Source organism: Homalodisca vitripennis, chromosome 5 (genome assembly GCF_021130785.1).
Source record: "Homalodisca vitripennis isolate AUS2020 chromosome 5, UT_GWSS_2.1, whole genome shotgun sequence".
NCBI lineage: Eukaryota > Metazoa > Arthropoda > Insecta > Hemiptera > Cicadellidae > Homalodisca > Homalodisca vitripennis.
In genome coordinates this window covers 142,635,001-142,655,247 of record NC_060211.1, presented here as the reverse complement: position 1 = coordinate 142,655,247, position 20,247 = coordinate 142,635,001, and the positions used below count along the sequence as shown (strand labels likewise).

The window sequence follows — 20,247 nt, the reverse complement described above, 5'->3', positions numbered from 1 at the left end:
GTATTATTCCTTGTTTGAAGTTTATTTTTAACGATGGAAGAATTGTGAAGGAAACGGGGGTTTTCCGGACATTTGCTATTGTTGAGTGAAACAAAAAGTCAGTACCGCTACGTTTCGAGATCTGCAATCTGATCTCTTTTTCAGGTAAATAACTAACCTAACACATAATTACAAACTAGGTTAAAATAAACATATCGTACGATAACGTTGTAACACGCTTAAGTCAGGAATCACAACCATCATGTTGTGTGTCAACTTCACTAACTCTAAAACATAATAAACACTAAACACAACACTAACTATTAAAACTGAACTACAGCATACAGGTCACAATACGTTTGCATCCATCGACCAACCACCTACGACTGACCAGAGGCCAACAGCAAATGCCGATCGTGTAGCCATTCAACAAGAGCGGCAATAAAAAGGAAGGGGGACAGTAATGGGCCCTTTATTATTATTATTATTATTATTATTATTGGTTCAAGCTAGATGAACTTCTTAAAACCATACTGTGACTCTGGATTGGTGCATTACAAATACCTAATCGGTTTGATACTTTTGGTTTCTTTTTAGTTAATTTTTTAGAATTGGCAACCAAAGGGGCCTAATCTCGGCTGATGGTTGACTGATTGGTTGGTCTACCAATTTAATGTATGTTGCCTCTATTAATTTCATTTTAAAGAAATGTGGTTCCCGATGTATTATGTTGGCTTCATCCCAATTCATATGATGGTCTTCGGACCAACAATGATTGCAATTACCGCGGTTTATTAATGGTGTTAGAGGGTCAAATTTACTGTCAAGATGAGGGGTTGGCAATGGGTTCTCCAATGTCTCTTATTTTCGCCAATATCTTTATGGAGGAATTCGTAAGAAATCTGTCGGAAATAGTTAAGAAATACACGGCTGAGATTTTATGATGTAAAAGTAAAGTAAAAGTAAAGTAAAGAATGTCTTATTTTACCAGGCGAAGTTAGGGCTAAGAAGCCCTCTCTAACACTTAACCTGGGGACCAACGGCTTAAAGGTGACTTCCGAACCACCACCAATGGCCGGGCAGGCGGGCCGCTTGCAAGGACAGGATCGCTCAGCGGTCACCTGTCCAAGCAGCAGGCACGCTCGGCGTTGCTTGATCTGGTTATCTTGCGATAACCACCGTATCCCACTACACTGCGCCATTGGCACAGTACATACACACTACATGTACTACATTTTTATGATACTTTAGAAAAGCGTGCGTGCTTGTGCGGTTTCTTTTTCTTAGCATGGAGTAAAATCCGAATTATGTATACACACCCACAAGGCGAGATCCGTTTTCACAGTAAGGTCCGACTACCCGAGGTAGTTCAGTCTGAACGGATATACCCGATTTGTGTTGGACCTCACCTTGCTGGATTTTACCGTGTATTTCGAAAGTCGGCACCACGTCGCGACACCGTCGCGCTATACACATTTTGACCTCACCTTATCATTGTGTGTGCGTATAGCCCCTTTAGTTAGACGACGTGCCCTCCCCTTCTTTACAGTTTTTGTTGCAATATACGAACGACTCCACGGTGTTTAGAAAACATTTCCAACAGCCTATCAACTGCTTATTGCACGGAATTATTAAATTAAATTATCTATTACCAATTTGGATTAACTATTCAAATAGGTTTTAACTGCTTTCTATAAATTTACATATTATTACGCACTTAATTATAAGCAATTCGTCTATTCTAGGCGCAAGTACGTTTTGTGATTTATCCAATTATCTAGAATCATAACACAAGTCTTACATAGAGAAGATATTATGTCTGGAATGCAATTTGATACGCAAAAACTTTGTCATGACTGTGTATCTACAATTCGCGCCGCACAGAACTGGTTTTTACCGCACTAACATTTTGCTATACAATCCTCTAGAGATCTAGAACAAAAGTTTAGGGCAAAAGCGTTTGTTCCTTCCTTTACTATCGCTATCCGGCTAATTGTTTCAGATGCACCACTACGGAAGTGCTGAAAGTATTTTTCGTTATTCTCTCATTTTGTGTGGTGCTGATATCATATTTTGTGTAGCGTGTCTATATCATGCAGTCAATAGTTTGTTATTCTCCACACATCTACATATCAACCTCAGACATGCTTGAATTTTGTTGACATACAACCTTTTCTGTTCTCAATTTCCTTGAGTTTGGCGAGTTCATCGCCTTATAGCATATACTAATTTGCTTGCTTAACTCTATTCACTAAGTCTTTTTACACCTGTAGAAGAGGACAGAATACAATTCTCTAACATTAAATTCTTTTCGTTGAACTCTATTTACTGCTCAATAAATAATTATAAAAATTTACAAAGTTGTGGAAATAAACACATGCTTTTTGGAAAACTTAGTGCCTTAAAATTACTAATTTAGTCTATATTAAAGAAAACAGGGGTTGAAGCTGTCATATTTGAATGTTGTATATATTCAAAATCAACAGAGCTAGTCATAGTATGATAAATATTAAATATTGTAATAGGATAAAACTTTTAAGTTTGTAGTTATGAAAGTCTCTTCATGAGCTACACATACGAGCTAATGAGAAAGGAGAGTTCTAAGCATGGGTTGCTGTATTGTCGATACCAATCTTAAATAAACGCTAGGTATCCCAAACTAAAAGTAAGAGCACACATACTGTAAGTGGAGCTATACCAATATACACTAGCACCTCCACCATCCTTTGTGTTGTCTTGGTCATCTGTGAGCTGGATTATTTAAACATGTCATAACATTGGACTCAGTTATGCTGCTACTGCCTTTGATTATGAATCCAAAATTTGGAAAGACATACATTAAAATTGCATCCCCATTATTATGAGGTCTTAAAGTTCAATAATTTCTTAGGAAAAATTCCAGAATCCTTGTTTTTGGATGTTATTTTATACTGTTTAAACCACCCAGTATGTTCTATATATGCCGCTGATACGAATTCATATAATCAAGGAAAAAATATACAGTTATTACATTTTTAAAGACAAGACTTATCAAGTACAGCACCAACTGATAAAACGAGATCTATATCATGCTGGGAAACCATAATGTCAAACCATATAGGTCAGTTCGATATGCTTGTCTTTCATCAAACCTAATTACAGTAGTTTACATTTTCAAAACAGCCAACCCAGAAGAATAAGCACACATCCTTGTTAGGTGCATATATTAAATATTAACACATCAATGTCAATTAAACTTGCAGGTGGTATTGGTTCACACTCAATACAAGTCTTCTACTGGCTACTCTACTGTTACTACTTACTATGTTAGGTCCCCTTTTAGTGCAAATCACTTCTAAAAATCTCAGCATAACTTTACAAAATCTGGAAAAGTATGAAAAAAATGTAATAAATCTGATTCAAGTTGATAATGTAATAAGCCTGCTTCTTTATTTGTTGCTAAACTACATAAACTAAATTCCAATACACAAAAGTTCATATATTTTTATTCCAATGTTCAGAAGTAGATTCACATTGTTTTATAATTTAATATAATATAATTTGAAAATATGAATAGTTTTATGTTACATAGTTTAAAATAAATGTTTTTGTACAGAACCGTATGATACCATACGTACATTCACTGAGAGAATAAAGAATTAGTATATATATATATAGAAAACATTATAGGTAATTGTATATGTATAACAAAAATACATTGGAGAAAGTTTTTATTTTGTAGGAAAAATGTATAAGTTTAATTTACTGCATTAAAAGTAATGATTGATGTAAAGGAAGCTTAAAAAAACGTAATATTCCAATGTTACAAGCACTGCATATTTATTCTAATTTAGTTTGTATTAAAGAAAATGAAGATACATTTTTAATTGAGCTACACCACACTATGGGATCCTATAAATGATTGTACTTCAGTACTCCTGTTTAGACTAAGCATTGTTTAGTCCTCTCTATAGGCCGGTCCACACGCTCCGTTTTGCACAACGTTTTGTTAGGACCCGTACACGGCGACATATCCGTATATCGTGTGAGATCGCCATGTAAAATGTCTAATATTTAAAAAAAAGAGATTGGAACATCTCATAAGTACATTTTCGCAAGTGGCTGGCAGCACTTTTCCCATATCAAATTATTACGTGATGAACCTAATGATTGGCGGAACTACTTGCGAATGGACATTGACACATATACTTATTTATTGGAATTGGTGACACCGCATATCAACAAAGAAAATACTTGTATGAGAACAGCAATATCAGCACATGAAAGGCTAACAGCAACTTTAAGATTTTTGGCAACTGGTAGAAGTTACAAAGACCTGGAATTCACAGCAATTATATCGTTTTCTATTGAAATGTCCAAAAATGTCGAATTAGTTGAGGATTTTTTAATCTTGGTTGAGAAGAGAATTGTCTTTAGTTGCGAAGGACCATGATAAGAATGATGAAACACTGTTACCTTGCACCGTCCATTGTCTGACACCTCAACACATATGAAGTTGGGTTGATTGTAGTTCGACCTGGATTGCTTCCAAGGAACGTTGAGCAGGGGAGTCCTTGTTGATGGATGAAGATTCCACCTTCACTTGACACTGTTTTCGGTTCACTCACGAACGTTGAGACAAAGTTACTTTTGGCTCGTTAACAAAATAATGTCCGGCAAGGGGACTGCTAATGGCCATAGAACGGCTTACGGTTCACAAAGGACAAGACAAGGGGGCACGGCCCGAACTTGGTTAAAGCTGGTGTTGACGTACAACCTAGCGAGACGGAGTCTTTAGAAGAACTGGGGAGATATGTCTTGGGGAGCTTTTCTTGTCCGGCGTCCTGGACGCCTGATTGGTCGACAGAAGTCACCTCATACCACGTGACAATCGGACCACTATAGATTTGGAATGCAGGTGGGTGTGTGTGTGTGTGTGTGTGTGTGTGTGTGTGTGTGTGTGTGTGTGTGTGTGTGTGTACAAAGATAAGTGGAAATAGATGGCTTATAATAAAAATGGTATCGAACAATGTTGGGCAAAGAGCAGTTCTAAATAACATACAATTCTGGTTATTAGTAAAAAGACCATATTAATGCGTAAAATTTGATTAATTATTATAACTAAATATGAAAAACCTAACAACTCCTTAGATTAGACTAAGCATTGTTTAGTCCTCTCTATGAAATGGCAATCTTTACTTACAAATTCAGTACAAGATCTCAGCTGGTTTAAAAAGAATTAGGGAATTGTGTCTCTAAAACACGCATCAGACTCTCGTGGTTAGTGTGTTAATGACTACATGTAGAACATACTGCATACTTGTTTTAGAAGTCATTCCATTAGAGGAGTTTCAGCCACTTTACGCAAATAAAGAACCACTGTGTCAAAGCCGAAATCTTATATGTGTTACTAAGCGCTAATCTCAGAAATGACTGGACCAATCTGACTAATCCTTTTTTTATATTTGTTGAAGTCCGAGAAAGGTTTTGATAACGATAAAATTCGGAAAAGTTTTCTGGAATATTTTAGAATTTATAAAAATAGTGATAACATTTACAAAACAAAATCCAAATTTAAGGCTATTGACACTTTTAGCTGAGTTATCCTAAGAGGGAAAAACATTTGTTTAGACTTAACTTTTAGAAAATATTAAATATACAGTGCTAATAAGTTGTGTAATGCAGATTTCAAAGACAAAGTTACTATATCATTTTTACTACTCATTGTACAAGTGATGAACTTAAACCATCTAACGCATTAGAAATACTAATTAAACTCTGTTATAAAACCCACTTTAAATTAACAAAGCTGAGAATAAAGGGTTTCAAAAACTGGTTGGCTTCCTTGAAATTATGTATGGCATTTTTAGTGTGCTTTAAGGAAAAACAGGGGTGTCTCAGTGAACCAATCTGCCCAAACAACCACAAGACTTCTATCATGCAAAACTTATATTACAATTTTTAAATGTTGAATGACTTAGGTGTACGGATGTTCCACTCATACCACAAGCAGAACATAAGCAATGCAAGCGGATGCTTTTTGACCAAAGCAGTCTTTTTAAGTTTACCTATACATATATTTTCTTGATCGGAGTAAACGATTAAAATCAATTATAGCACCAGAAATATTTCAGACCAGAAGTAGACGCTTTTAAATATAGGTTGGTTTCCAAGACATATATGTCTATGTATTTTCTTGGTTGTGGCAACAACCCAAACTCAACTTTGAAACTGTAAATAAGTTATGCAGGAAGTGAATTTAAAAAGTTGGAATAGACAATTAGTACTGTAGTAACTTTACAGTCGTAGATGAGTATGCATATTTTATTAATTTTTATGAAGAGGGATTTTATTAATTTTTTTTAAGTACTCATCAAAAGCACTTGAAATATCTTAAACTGAAAGTTGATTACAAGAGCTGGTAGTTAATGCTTTTTACTAAAGTACAGTAGGTATTGAAAACCTAAATATGAATTTATTTTCTTGAACAAAGCAACAGGGCAAACTCAATTGTTGCAGTGTAATGCAAACAGCTCGCGAAACAAGACAAGTCTCTCTTGTTGTATTTGAAAATTTTCAAAGTACAGAGTCTCTCGGTACTTGTAAAAAAAAAAAAGTACAAGTCCACAGGAACTGGTGTGGCAAAAAAACGGTCCAGCGACAAGAGAGAGTTGAAAACATGATATAAAATAATTTGACTGGAAGTGGTGGGAATATACATTTTTAGACCATTCATTAATAAAAGAGGCCATAGACATAGACCTTTTCAGTCCTATGTATGTGTATATATATTTTTTGTTTACTGGGACAGCAAGGCAAACTAAACTTATGGCACTGGAGATATCTTATACCGTATGTAGATTACAAAACCTGGAGGTAGACGCTTTTTGATCGAAGCAAGGTTTCATTACCTCTATATGTATATATTTTATTGATTGAAGCATTGGGAGAGGCAAACCCAACTGTGGTTTCAGAAATGTAATTGATTAGAATCCAGAAATGTATGCTCCTACTCTCAAAAAACAAATATGAATCAGTCAAAATTGTATTTAACTTTTAAATGTCTTCCTATTGCTACTGAAATAACAAGTATCAGATATATGCCTACTTCTGTTTGAAATCTACCATAGGGCTCCATCATATTATGTTGTAGATGCTTTCACTAAGAAGTCTATGCCCTTCTATTTTGAAAATTGTCTTGGAAGCGCAGGTAACAGTTTGTAACAAATAAAATTATATACATGCTTTTTCTTCACTATAGAATCAAGAAATGTAAAACTTAATAAACATTTTTTACTATCCTGACAGTAACCATGTTTCTAGGTTCAAGATTTATAAACATTTTCATGACGATAAATAAGACACTAGTCATTCCATTTTCAATTGAAAAATGTAATAACATGCGTCTATTTTGAAATGTAACTAAATTTGACATATAACTTCTAAAATTCCCAATTTTCTACCAAAAGTTTTAAAACTTTTGTGTAGTTAATCCACACATCCCCTTTTATTGGAGTGTGGGATATTTCATATACCTCTGCACTTACTATTCCAAGGTATTGTTCTTCATAAGTGGTGTTATGCGGGATTGGGAAGATTTAAGTTTTTCTCTTTCTAGTTCTGAGAACTTTACAGTGACAAATGAATTAATTAAGTGAAGGTTTATATTTTTTTGTTTTTTGAGAAAATGTATAGTTTTCTACATTTACCATTATATAAGTACCCAATGCAATCAAAACCATCCTGTCAATATAAAGATTTTTGAGATAGTCCAATACCAGGAGGTCCATATGTAATTTTTCAATAATAATTATCGTAGAAGATCAAAAACGAAAAAGATATTATACTTTTTACATGCACTATCTATGATTACAACTTTGTTTGTTTAGTTTAATTTTTGTTTATTACTCCCAGTACCAATAAACTCATAAAGCTATATTGTAATAGGTATTAAAAACAAATAAAACTGATTACAATTGTAATTCTATACATATTTCTCTTAATAAATTCAGTAACAGATTACCTATTTTAATTTATAATTTTATGAAGTCAAAAATATGGATGCTGATACAAAGGCAGGTGCAGTACTGATATTTTGGAGAGGCCACCTTGGCTTTAGTTTCCCACTGTCTCTACTGTAACATTGATTTTGCATTTTGATGCAATAAAAAATACAAAGTAAGAAAGAAGTTAACTTATATTCAAAGTTTAGTTTAGTTTTATTTTGTATGGTTACAATATTAGAAAGATTAATTTTTGTAATTCAAAACCTTTTTTTTTTAAAAAAAGGTGCCATTAACCTTCCCCTGGATTCACCATTGTGCTGATATATTTGAACTGTTAATTTTGAGGTTACAAAGTTTAAGTACTGTATAGTTTTACATCATCTGAAATGTTGAACATTGATAGTGGAAAGGCTATGAAGAATAATGAAATGGTTACATTGGAAAAATACAGAAAAACACAATATTGGTAACTATTAACAACAATATGTATTATAAAATCGTACAAAACAGTATAATTTGTGTAAACATACTTGTGTAAATACTCTTATTCATATACAATACTATTTTATAAATTAGTTCAACAAACATAAATATAACAGATAACATAATTTTATGTGCTTTTAATATTATGACTATTTTATTAAAATATTAAAACCACTCAACAAAAGACTTATTATTATGATTAACCTCACTGTAAATTTAGAGGTTTTTTTTTTTTTTTTAAATAACTACATTAAAAAAACTTCATTAGAAAACTATTGTTTTGGAATGTTCAGTCACAAATGCTTTGTTATACAAAAAAGTGCACACATTTTTAAATAAATAAGCACATTTTAAAGATTTAATTATGACAAAACATTTCCATATATTTAGTGTGCTAAGAGCTGGGTTAGGATCTTATGATTGAACATAAAAACCTTACTCTATGATAAGTCTGGAATTTTCAGGATCCACTTCAAATCTGTACTTATGTTCTTCAAATAAATCCATAAGAGCATTTGTGAATTTTTCATGGAATGCATCAATCACATCATCCGAAGGGCTATATACCTTTGGAACTTCAATAGGTTTTCCAACTGAAAAGCAATTAAATAAATGGGTAAGTTTCCATATAACAGGTAGTAGTATTCTGAGAGATCTATGTTACAAAACTCAATAGTTTCAAGGAGATGTTTTGATAGGTCTATATATTGTGGTTGTTGTCAACCATATAAAACTAAACATGTGGTTGACAGCAATATTAAATGTTGACAATAACATGTTTATGATTGTTATTGTTACACATAGATAAATCTATGATAAACAAGTTATTCTTTTGGTATGAATTTTTACCATTCATTGTAAAGTTTATTTTTGATGCTAGAGAATTTTTAAAAGTATCAGGATTTTTTTATATTTATCATCATAACATGGAACAAAAACAGTGAGAACATTGGAACAGTGGAACACTACATTTTGAGATTGCAGTCTGACTTCTTCATCAAGTGGGTAACCAACCCAGTGGCATATCTAAGTGAGGAAATGAGGGGAATAGAACCCTCTCCCAAAAGCCCTAAAAATTAAAAAAAATATTTGTATAATAGCGATCCAACTTGTTTGAAAACAACAATTAGATTTTTTGCTTTGAATTACACCTAGTATCTAATTTGTTTGAAATTTTGATTTATTCCATAACCCCCACCCCCAAATATATGATGTGCTCTTCCACCAGATTCACCTCCTCCACCCCAAAAAATTCCAAGTCCTAGTTAAGCCACTGAACTAACATAATACATTACTAAAACGTAGGTTAAAATGAACAAAACACACAAAGTATTGTGACACATGGAAGTCAGAAATAACAATAAATTTAACAAACATGTAGTGTGTCAATCCCATACTTTTGTTTAAACATGCACTCAACAAGACTGTATAATTATTATTGCAAACATAACTAAAGAATACTGGTCAACACCTCAACCAGTCACAGATAAAAATCATTGATTGATAACTATAGGATATTGAAACTTTACTAATGAGAGCAGCTTTTAAGAGATGCAGATATAATTCAAAATATTCAGTCTAAAATAATAGGTGTGAGGTAATTCTCACTTTAAAGACTTTTATAAGGCAAAACTAATAACTCAAAGAACATCTTTAAAAAAAATACACATTCAAATGTTTATTTCAATACTTTTTATGGGTTATTCAGGAAAAATCTAAAACATTGTTGTACTTAATTATTTAAATATTATGAAATTATACACTAAAAAAAACAACTTTTGGATACAAATTAATTATACTTTTAAAATGAGACATGTTCAAAGCTATGGCCAAAAATAAGGGTGTGAAACTGCACGAGGTTTAATATTGAGTTTGTGGGGAAAACTAAAGATCATGTTACTATAGCTGGCTCTTAGTGGAAAAAATCTATACTTACCAACAGTGGAGACTGGATGGCGACGTGGTATGACTCCGAAGTTATACTGAAATATACCCCTTCCGATGGGAATGCAAGGAGCAATGCCCAGCACTTTACGGCATTTGTCTTGTACAGAGTGCAACCATGAACCAGGAGGGTTCGACACTTGGTCGTATAAGTTGGTTTCACCAAAAGAAAATACGGGTACTAGGGGTGTTCTGTAACAAAAAAGCTTTATTAAAATAATAATTGTTATTTTATTGTGTTACATGCAAAAGCCTTCATAATACATTTCCATTTTCCCGTTATCTCATAGATAAATGTTTTTAAAAATCCATACACTAAGACAGCTTCCAAGTCAGGAATTTTAAATAGTATGAATGTTTTCTAAGCCCAGGTACAGTACATTCAAACTTTCCAGTGATAATAAAACAAGTATAAAACCGATCTAGAAATGTTATTATTCAATTTTTAAATTTTATTTTCATTCTATTGTCCGGAATTGTCTATAATCCAGCATCAACGGCAATAGACAAAAATTATAGAATCGCCTTCACAATGAACATTATAAAGTGAGCAACTCTACAGCTACCACCGACACTCAAGAGCCACAGAGCATCACACTCTGAGCAGTAAACTCCATCCTGTATTCAAATTTATTTCATCATGTACTGTACTTAAAAAATCCATTTTAATATTTCTCCTGCACTTATATATTGATTTATTTTGTTTTGAATAACCCATGCTTAAATAATAAATACATTCAATAAATTTTTTTGTGCAAATTGTGTTATTTTTTTATACGACTCCTGTATTTTAATAAATAACCTCCATAGTCTGGAATTTTCTTTAATCCGGCAAGCGTCAAGTCCCAAACGTGCCGGATTAAAGAGTTTCTACTGTTCAGTGATTGTTGTGTATTAATACTTGTAAGACTGTAAGGAATAGAGCCACAAAATGTACAATTTGATTTAATAACAAACATTATTTAGTTGTTATTGCACAAGATCAGTTATTGGGCCTTGCATTCGTTGCGGCTCTTTTTGTAAGACCAGTGGTGCCCATTGCTAATTGTCTAGTGTAAGCCCGGTGTTGAGTCGTGATGTATGTTGGTAGCCACACGTTGGTTGAAACACTAAACGGTATCAGTGTGTCACAGTCTAGTCCAACGTAGTTGTAGTTTGGATGTGATTGTTGTATGTTGTAGCCTCAAATAGTGTACCCACTTGAAATGTGTCGATTGTGTGTGAGATTAGTTATAGAGTCACGTTGTCAGTGCTACATTTCATTAAATTTCAATAACTTCACTTTCTTTTAATGAGTTTATAGTATGTCACTATGTCCCAAAATTTGTGTTATTAATTTGTATTAGATTCTGATAAATAGTGTTTAAAAGTTTCAAACGTCAAGACGGTTTAAATTATTTACCCTATTAGATGGCCTATAAATTATAGTAAACTTAACAGCAAAGTGCTAAAGAGGCGGACTTAACAAGTGATAGTAAACATTATGAGTTTTATGAAACAAGATGTTAAAGCGAACAACTTTTTCATTGGCCCTAAAAAAGTTATAAAGAGAGTGGCAGCCGTGTGTGGTGTTTTTTTCTGAACTCTAGTGCGTTTAAGTGTGAAAAAAGGAAACTCAAAGTCACTGGTTCGGGGTTTCAAATACTGTACTAAATAAAAATAGGAATGTAAGGTAAGTTGTTATATTTTTTTTATTTCAAGGAACCATTGCTATTGTAAAAATAATCCTAAAAACATTGAATATAGATGGAGATAAAACTATAACCAGTAGACATATTCCGATGGAAACACAAGATGTGATATACAAACGTTTTGTACATCTAAAAAAGTGACAGAATAAGGCAAGAAAACCATCCTATTTGTTTATACGGATGAATCATTCATCAACTCCATCAACTCTTCACATGTGTCGGACAAGAGTTGCTCTGATGATTTTCACAGGTGTCACTGCGCCATTTTCAAAAGGAGAGCACCTTATTTTTATTACACGCTGGTGAAGAAATGAGGTTCATTCGTAATTGTTTCACCATGTGGAAAGCAAATAAAATTCATGAGACTACCACAATAACGTAAACAATGAAAATTATATTAAGTGGCTTAGAAGAAAATTTGAGCCCAATTTACCTCCCAATTCTATAGTAGTTGTTGACAATGTGTTTTATCACAATGAACAAGCGAATAAATGTCCCGAATGTAATTCGAATAGTACTAAAGCTGACATGCAGTCATAGTTGTCGGAGAAGAACGTAGAATTTTCATCTTTTATGTTAAAAGTTGAACTATACAGTTTGATTAAAAGACATAGAACCAGCTAATACATTATTGATGAGGTTTAAATACCATGGTCACAACATTAGACAGGTTTGCATTATAAGACTTCCTCCATACCACCCTGAGCTCAATGCAATAGACCTAATTTAGGTGAAGGTAAAGAATTGGGTAGCAGTTCACCACATCACTTTCATATTCAATGATGTTCAGTGGTTAACCAAAGAAAGGTTTGCTTCAATTACGAAAGAAGACTGAAAAAAAGAAGTGTGAAAAAGTAAAGACACATGAAGAATACTTTATTGGAAATCAGGCTTTGAAAGATTCAATTAAATCTTTTGTTATTAGTCTTGGAATAACGAAGAATGTGAAGAAGTGGACAATGACACAAACAAATCGGAAGAGAGCGAAGATAGTGACATCAAAATGAAAAGGGAATAAAAGTGATGCCAGGATCATTGCAATCATAATAATAAACTTTTATAAATGTACCACCAATATCGTGTGTTGCTGCCAGACTGACATTAATTGATCTAGTTTTCTACATTCCTTTATATTTATTAATACTTTCATTATTGATTGTTTATTTTCTTTATTTATTATGTTATAAATAAATATTCAGACTGTTAAGAATGAGATTTCCTTTCAGGTGTTTATAATACAATCTATGTAGCATGTGTACAAACTACATACAAATCAAGCAGTCGTTAAGTAAAAATAGCAACTCGACTAAATTTTGTGAAAGGCTTAGGTTTTGATCAAACTGAACACCATTGACGTAGGGGAATTGTGGTGGGGAATATTCACTATCTCTTTTGCACAACCAAACACTGTGGCCTGCACTGAAACAGTCTAGATTTAGCATGTGACCTTTACTATACATACTATAGATTCGTTCAACTCACCCAATTCTAACGCTGTGTAATTGAAGACCTGTTTTTAGAATGATTTTGTAAGCTTCTGGCCAGCATGTGACCTTTACTGTGTCTTCTAGATTTGTTCTACTCATCTATATATACAATGTAATACCACCTAAATAAAACCTCTCCATCTTTCAGAATGATTCTGCAAATTCCTTACCCGACTGTGACCTTAGTATACATTGCAGATTTGTGCTACTCACCCGGTTTCCAACGCCACCTTAATGAAACCTTTCCTTTTCTTCAAAATAATTCTGTAAGTTCCTGGCCGGCATTTGAATGCCTCTGATGCTCCTCCAACCATCAACACTACAGCCTTTGGTTGAGATGTATCCTCCAGAAGATGAACCATGCTTTCTTTGGAAGCAGCACATGCGCCTAAAGTAAACAGTAAGGCAAGAACAGAGTGATTAAATTATCTAGAGAATAGATTTTATATATTATTATTTGTTAGTTTTACAATTATTTATTTTATAATTATTAATTCAATTTCATAGCATTACTAAATCAAACTTGAATCCACACAATTTTTTTTTCAAATTGTTCATCCTAATATTGTTGTAATCCTTTTTAAACCCCTTATTAACAAAACATATATTTAATTATCAGAAAAATCATGTAGATACATCAAACAATTTTCTATGAAATTGTACCATTCAATTACATTATTAATTATGTACATTTATTAGTATGCTTATGTTAATTTTTAGTAAAAAATTAGTTTGTTACACAATCAGCATGAAAAATATTAATATTGAGACATAACAAGTTAAAACTGGTAACATTCTGTTGCCTCTCCATTTCTTAAATATTTTCTGTTCAAACAAAAGTTACATTTAATATTATTTCCAGTTATTACTTGGTTGTGCAGTTAGATAGAAAAACTGTATTGAACAAAACCAATTGTTATTTATTAGTCTGTTGATATCTTATCTGCAATAAATGAGTTTGTTGATTCAGAAACAGGGGCTAATGTAAACACCTTTGCAGTGTGGCAAAATCATGTTTCAGGCTAAAGTTCTGTGTTCAATCAAATTTATTATTAGATAGCTATTTATATGGATTTTGTGACAGAAGAGTTTAACTAAAGAAACATCCTTATTTTTAGAGAGAGATCTTGGGTGACACTGTTTTATATAGAACTTGACAATGTATAGGCTAAATCACTTTTGTTAAAGCCAATTTTTCTGCTTCATTGTAAGTTTCCATTACTTATATATAGTTAAATAGTTATGAGAAAACATACTGGTGCAAAAAAACACCATTTAATCAAATTCCATGTATAAACATTCCACCTGGACATTACTCTACAGTAAATTGTCAAATAACATAAATCATTCATTTAAACTGAATATCCTCACAGGTAAATACATTATTAATCAAATTAAAATTGTTATTGAAACCTTAATAACACCTGAATGGATGAAACAATTCAGAATTTGAAGGAAATAAAATTTAAATATAAAAAGAAATATGAAGCATGAATAGCTGAGCTGTGTTTACATGAAAGTATTACCTATTTATATTTGTTTCAATTAATTAATTTTTATGTTCAAACTGATTTCATTATTTTGTATTTTTGTACGTAATATCATTGAAAATAAATATTTTTGTTATTATAAATATGTTTTTGAAACTGCAGAATATTGGACCAAGCATCCATAACAAAGTATTTATTAACATATTAGCACAACATAATAAGAATACATAGTTTTGGATTAAAATTTATACAATATAGATGGTGAATGTTTCTTCACCATCACAAGCCTGTAAGCCAATCAGTTACCCTTTCCTACCAAATCCGAGTCTCTCCAACTACTATATTATGCCTTCCAGACCTGTTCTTCTGAGTTGAATCGAACTCCTAAAAAATTGTAAGAGATGAAGCTTATGCAGTAGTCTTATAGTTCTGGCGTCTCTGTTTCCTTCGCAGTTGTAGTGTGGAAGACTGTAAACATTAGAGCATGGAGCTAAGGTTGGCAAGACTGTTGAGCCGCATAGAGGACTGAAGATGCCTTCTATCAGATGTGAAAGTACCTATACAAATATTATAAATTAATTAACGGTAGAAGATATATTTGAAATTGTGGTACTGCAGAAGGTACATGGCTCTTGTGTGATCCAGGAGAGTTGAAAAGAAAATATAGGGATCAGAGATCTCTACAAGGGTGCAGTTAAATGTAGCAGACTCGGATATGCTGTGCAGTACTGTGGAAAGAAGAGAAACATTTGCTAACAAAAAGAATGAAAACAAACTCATAAGGAAGTCCACCAAAGGGAACATCATAATTTAGATTGTAGGAAATTAAAACAGATCTAGAATGGTTGGAGCTAGTAAGGAAAAGGATAGGTTGATAAAATTAAACTACTATTAAATCAAACATTAACAACAGTATTAGCAGCAAGGTTATGTTAGTAACATGTAGATTTCCTATATTATATTCTTATTTAGTATTTCCTATGACTTTCTGCATCAAAATGTATATGGATACTTGATAATATCTTTAAAAAATCAACTTTTTTACAAAGTAATAGTATTTTATTGATCAAAATGTGTCTGTTAAGTTGATATTTTTGTATTAAAAATGTTCATTTGTTCCTTGCCCTTTGTTAATAGCTCAATTTTAAGCCCTTAAATTAAATTTTATTCAAATACTTTTAGCAATATAAATTTTAATAAATAAAAGATTAAGTACTGTCTAATCTTCTTAAATTTTTTAAATTACTGTATTGTATTTAAAATACAGTAATTTAGTTAAATATTTATCACAGAGAGATTTCATATACTAGAATGTTTACTCCTTTTACTATCAACATCCAAATTTCATATTTGTGTAAACAATATATTAAAAATATAAAATTCACCTAAACAATTGTGACTTGTGAGCTTTGTGTTCACAATTACACACACTATAGTATATGTATACAATCTTTTAAAGCACATTATAATAATGAGTAACTGATTTGTATCAGCTAATATACATTTTATTAATAAACATGAACTTCTTTTAATTTGCTAAAAATAGTATTTTGAATATTTTGTTCCAAAAAAATTAACTCAGTTGTACAGTGTCCCATAAATCTCTGGACAAAGATATATCACTTTATTGCTCAGGTCAAGACAAACATATTTCACCATATTCAGTGTTTGTATTGTTGGCTGCCATTTTGATAATTAAAGATAATTTCATGATAATTTTCAGTAACTTATCATAAATATTGATAATAGCCAAATTTGATATAATTTAATTTATTAGATTTTAAGATATTAATTATTGTATAAAAAACACATACAGACAGACAGATGGGAAACTAAGCATTGGAGACCCAAGTTTATATGGTGAAATATGTTTGTCTTGATCTGAACAATAACATGGTATACCTTTGTCCAGAGAGTTATGGGACATCATGTATATTAAAGTAATGATCTGTAAATAGGTCATTTATACAAACTGATACAAATTAATTCTGTACTTACTGTTTTATTAATTTTAAGTAGTCAAGAATTATGTGCATTGTTCTAAACACTTTTTTCGAATAAAAGAATGATTGGTCATTAATTTGGAAAATATTTATAATAAACTAAGATAATAACATTTGTGAAGTTATTGTGATGTTTTACAAAATAACTTCAGTTTTATGATTTTGTAATAAACCATGAACCTCATTTTCAAGGAATTTTCTTGAACTATTTTGTTAATTTGCTCAGAATAGTAATGTGCTTCAGAAAATACTTTTTTATGTATTGAGTAGTGTCTTAAATTTGTTTTACGAGTTAAACTAAAAAATAAAAATTTAAGAGCAGAAAGATAAGTTAATAATTTACTTGTCCAACACTAAAGATTTGTTTGGGTACATTTTACTATAGTGTTTAATGCTAAGTTACTAGAGAAAATATCAGTGTGTAGCGTTACACGACCATAATTAGAAAATCCATTAATTGTTACATAAAACACTATATAAAGTCTAAAAACTTATGAGCCATCTGCATATGTTCATGCTGAACTATATGGTACTGCTGTCAAATGTAGGCAATAAGTTGTCTGGCAGTGAAAGGGTTAGAGATTTTAGTACTGGAATAGCTGTGTAGAATTTATTATTCTCCACAAGTATCTATTCTCTCAATCAATCCATCAATGCAATATTTGTATACTATTGTCCATTTTATTACCTATTTTCTAATTAGACTAGTGATTTACACAACTTTGTTGCCAGATTTTGTCACATCTTATTTAGGAATAGTTTTATTTTACTTCAAATTGAAACCAAAGTTGGGTTATTTAATGTCCTGTTATCAGAATATATTCCAATTCATTTTTAGTGTCTGTATAGTTTATAAATACTGTAATTATATGTGTAAAACAGCATACATAAGTACAAACACAGTAGTGTTACTAAACACACAATAGATTCTATAGATTGAAAATACCCTTACCTAAGGCAAGCACCAGTTCTCTGGTGAAAGGCATGTTGAAGGCAGCGTTAATGGTTAGTATATAAGGAGTCAGTCCAGGATAAAGACTGGTGAACTCAGAATAGTTGGTAGCAAAGTTCCCAAATGCTCCAGAGCAGAGCATGCCATGAGGATAGACACAGAATAGATAGTTGCTCTTCGGAGGGAGTTCTGCCGTTTTATGTAGACTCAGAGGGAAGTAGGCTTGGAAGTAATACCACCATGTACAGTCCCGCATGAATTCCAGTCTGTAAAACGTATTAAAATTAGATTTTGATGCTTAGTTAGATTATTTTTTATTTGTTAATTTTTATGAGGATTTAATTTATTAGGACGCGTTATAGTCAAGAATATTAATTTACTTACCATATTAATATTTCATAATTTTTAATATGAATAGTTTTTTACAAATCTAATTTATTAACTTATTCAACACTCTTTATGGTAAAAAGTATTCCGTTCTACACATAACGCAGCTATGGTAGGAGGAGTTGATTCAATGTGAATGCTGAGTTTAGCTCCAGTTCAACTTCCTCTTAGTGCTGCATCTTTTTTGGATTTCTTTAGATGAATATGACTCCAGATTCCAGGAGCCAAGTCTGTGACAGCGTCATATTCCAGATGCTGTACTAAGAGGAAGGTGAACTGGAGCTAAACTCAACATTCACATATTTCACGTTGTTGTTTATTTTCTTATAGTTATAAAAAAGTAAAGACAGTTTTCACACTAAAGAATTTTTATTTCAAATATAGCATATTTTTAGCTCTAAAGAAGAAAATATGGATTGTTTAATCCATTTTATCTTGCTAAGGAAATCATAATTTCACGTGAAAGTTACAACTAAAAGATACACCAAAGAATTCCAATTTAAGGAATCCAAAAATTAGATAAACCTTAACTTACACTGATTATATTTTTCACTATAATACTATATTCATCTCCATTCACTGATATTTTGAAATTCATAATCTTTGAACAAATTACATCTATCTATATATATAAAAATGAATGTTTGTATGTTTGTCCTTTATGGAATCGTGAACTATTGGACCGATCATGATGAAAATTTGTACGTATATGTATTTTTCCACGGAGAAGGTTTATAAGCTATGCCCATCCCTTTCCCGATTCAGGATTCCGCCCCACTGGTTACAGAAATACCCATAAGAAATGCATTGCAGCAAACATATGTTAACGTCTTTTCAAATTTTTAATCAGCTGTTCTTTGTAAACATATATTACACTTATAGTTTTAAAGCATAGAGTAAGCTTAAGAGAAACGACAAATTTTGTTTAAACTGTTTTTGCAATCACTGTTAAACATAGACTTTACTATCCAGATAATACAATTCAAATTTGACGTAAAAATTCACCTTTAACTGCAATATTTATTTAATATAAACCATGCTCATGCTTGATCAGAAGAGTAATGCAGATATCATAATTACTATCTTACGTTGGCTACAAATATAAAGAATGTTATAAAATCAACCTTAGTTGTTTTTTTTGACAGAAGTATGGTTCTCAAAACTCCGTGTGTACATATTCTCTCGATCGAGACAACAAAGCAAGCTCAATCGTGGCATCGGAGATATAACTAATTTAATCTAAAATTTATTATAGTAAAAAAAAAAAATTTACTAAGTAATATAAGGACTTCGGTTCTTAAGATTTGCGTGCGAAGCCGTGGGTAACAGCTAGATAGAGGCAGGAATATGGTACATACCTTCATAATACGCCCAAGAGGCTCACGATGGAACGACTATCAATTATCTCAGCAATGTTTAGAATGTGATAGAAAAAGAATAAGTGAATATAGTGTACTGTTTTCAACGGGAAATTGCGTGCGAAGCCGCGGGCAACTTTTGCAAAAAATTATTGAAATGCGCAGCAAAGCGCGCCGGGCCCGCTAGTATATATATAAAAATGAATGTTTGTGTGTTTGTCCTTTATGGAATCCCAAAATATTAGACAGACCATTATGAAAATTTGTATGTATACGTATTTTTCCACGGAGAAGGTTTATAAGCTATGCCCATTGATGTAACTCACCACCAAGTGGCGCTGCAAAAGATAAAAGGTTTAAAAGCGCCTGCACACTATAAACTGCAATTACGAGACAGTTACGTATATTACATAGCCAAGCACTATTTGAAGGCGCTAAGTTATTATGTATATTTGTCTTTAAGATACATTTCTGATTGAACTTAAAGT

General features: G+C 32.1%; 1 protein-coding gene across 1 annotated transcript in view; it reads right to left on the bottom strand.

Moving 5' to 3' along the window:
* Positions 1 to 8,427: 8,427 nt before the first annotated feature.
* Positions 8,428 to 20,247, bottom strand: part of LOC124362942 (2-acylglycerol O-acyltransferase 2-like) — a 17,872-nt gene continuing 6,052 nt past the window's right edge. Inside the window, exons 3-6 of the mRNA XM_046817840.1 lie at positions 18,015 to 18,280; positions 13,783 to 13,957; positions 10,384 to 10,583; positions 8,428 to 9,040 (exon numbers count right to left, since the gene is read on the bottom strand). Of these exons, the coding sequence (XP_046673796.1) occupies positions 8,883 to 9,040; positions 10,384 to 10,583; positions 13,783 to 13,957; positions 18,015 to 18,280 (799 nt within the window). The 3' untranslated portion in view covers positions 8,428 to 8,882. The remainder of the gene's footprint in view (positions 9,041 to 10,383; positions 10,584 to 13,782; positions 13,958 to 18,014; positions 18,281 to 20,247) is intronic.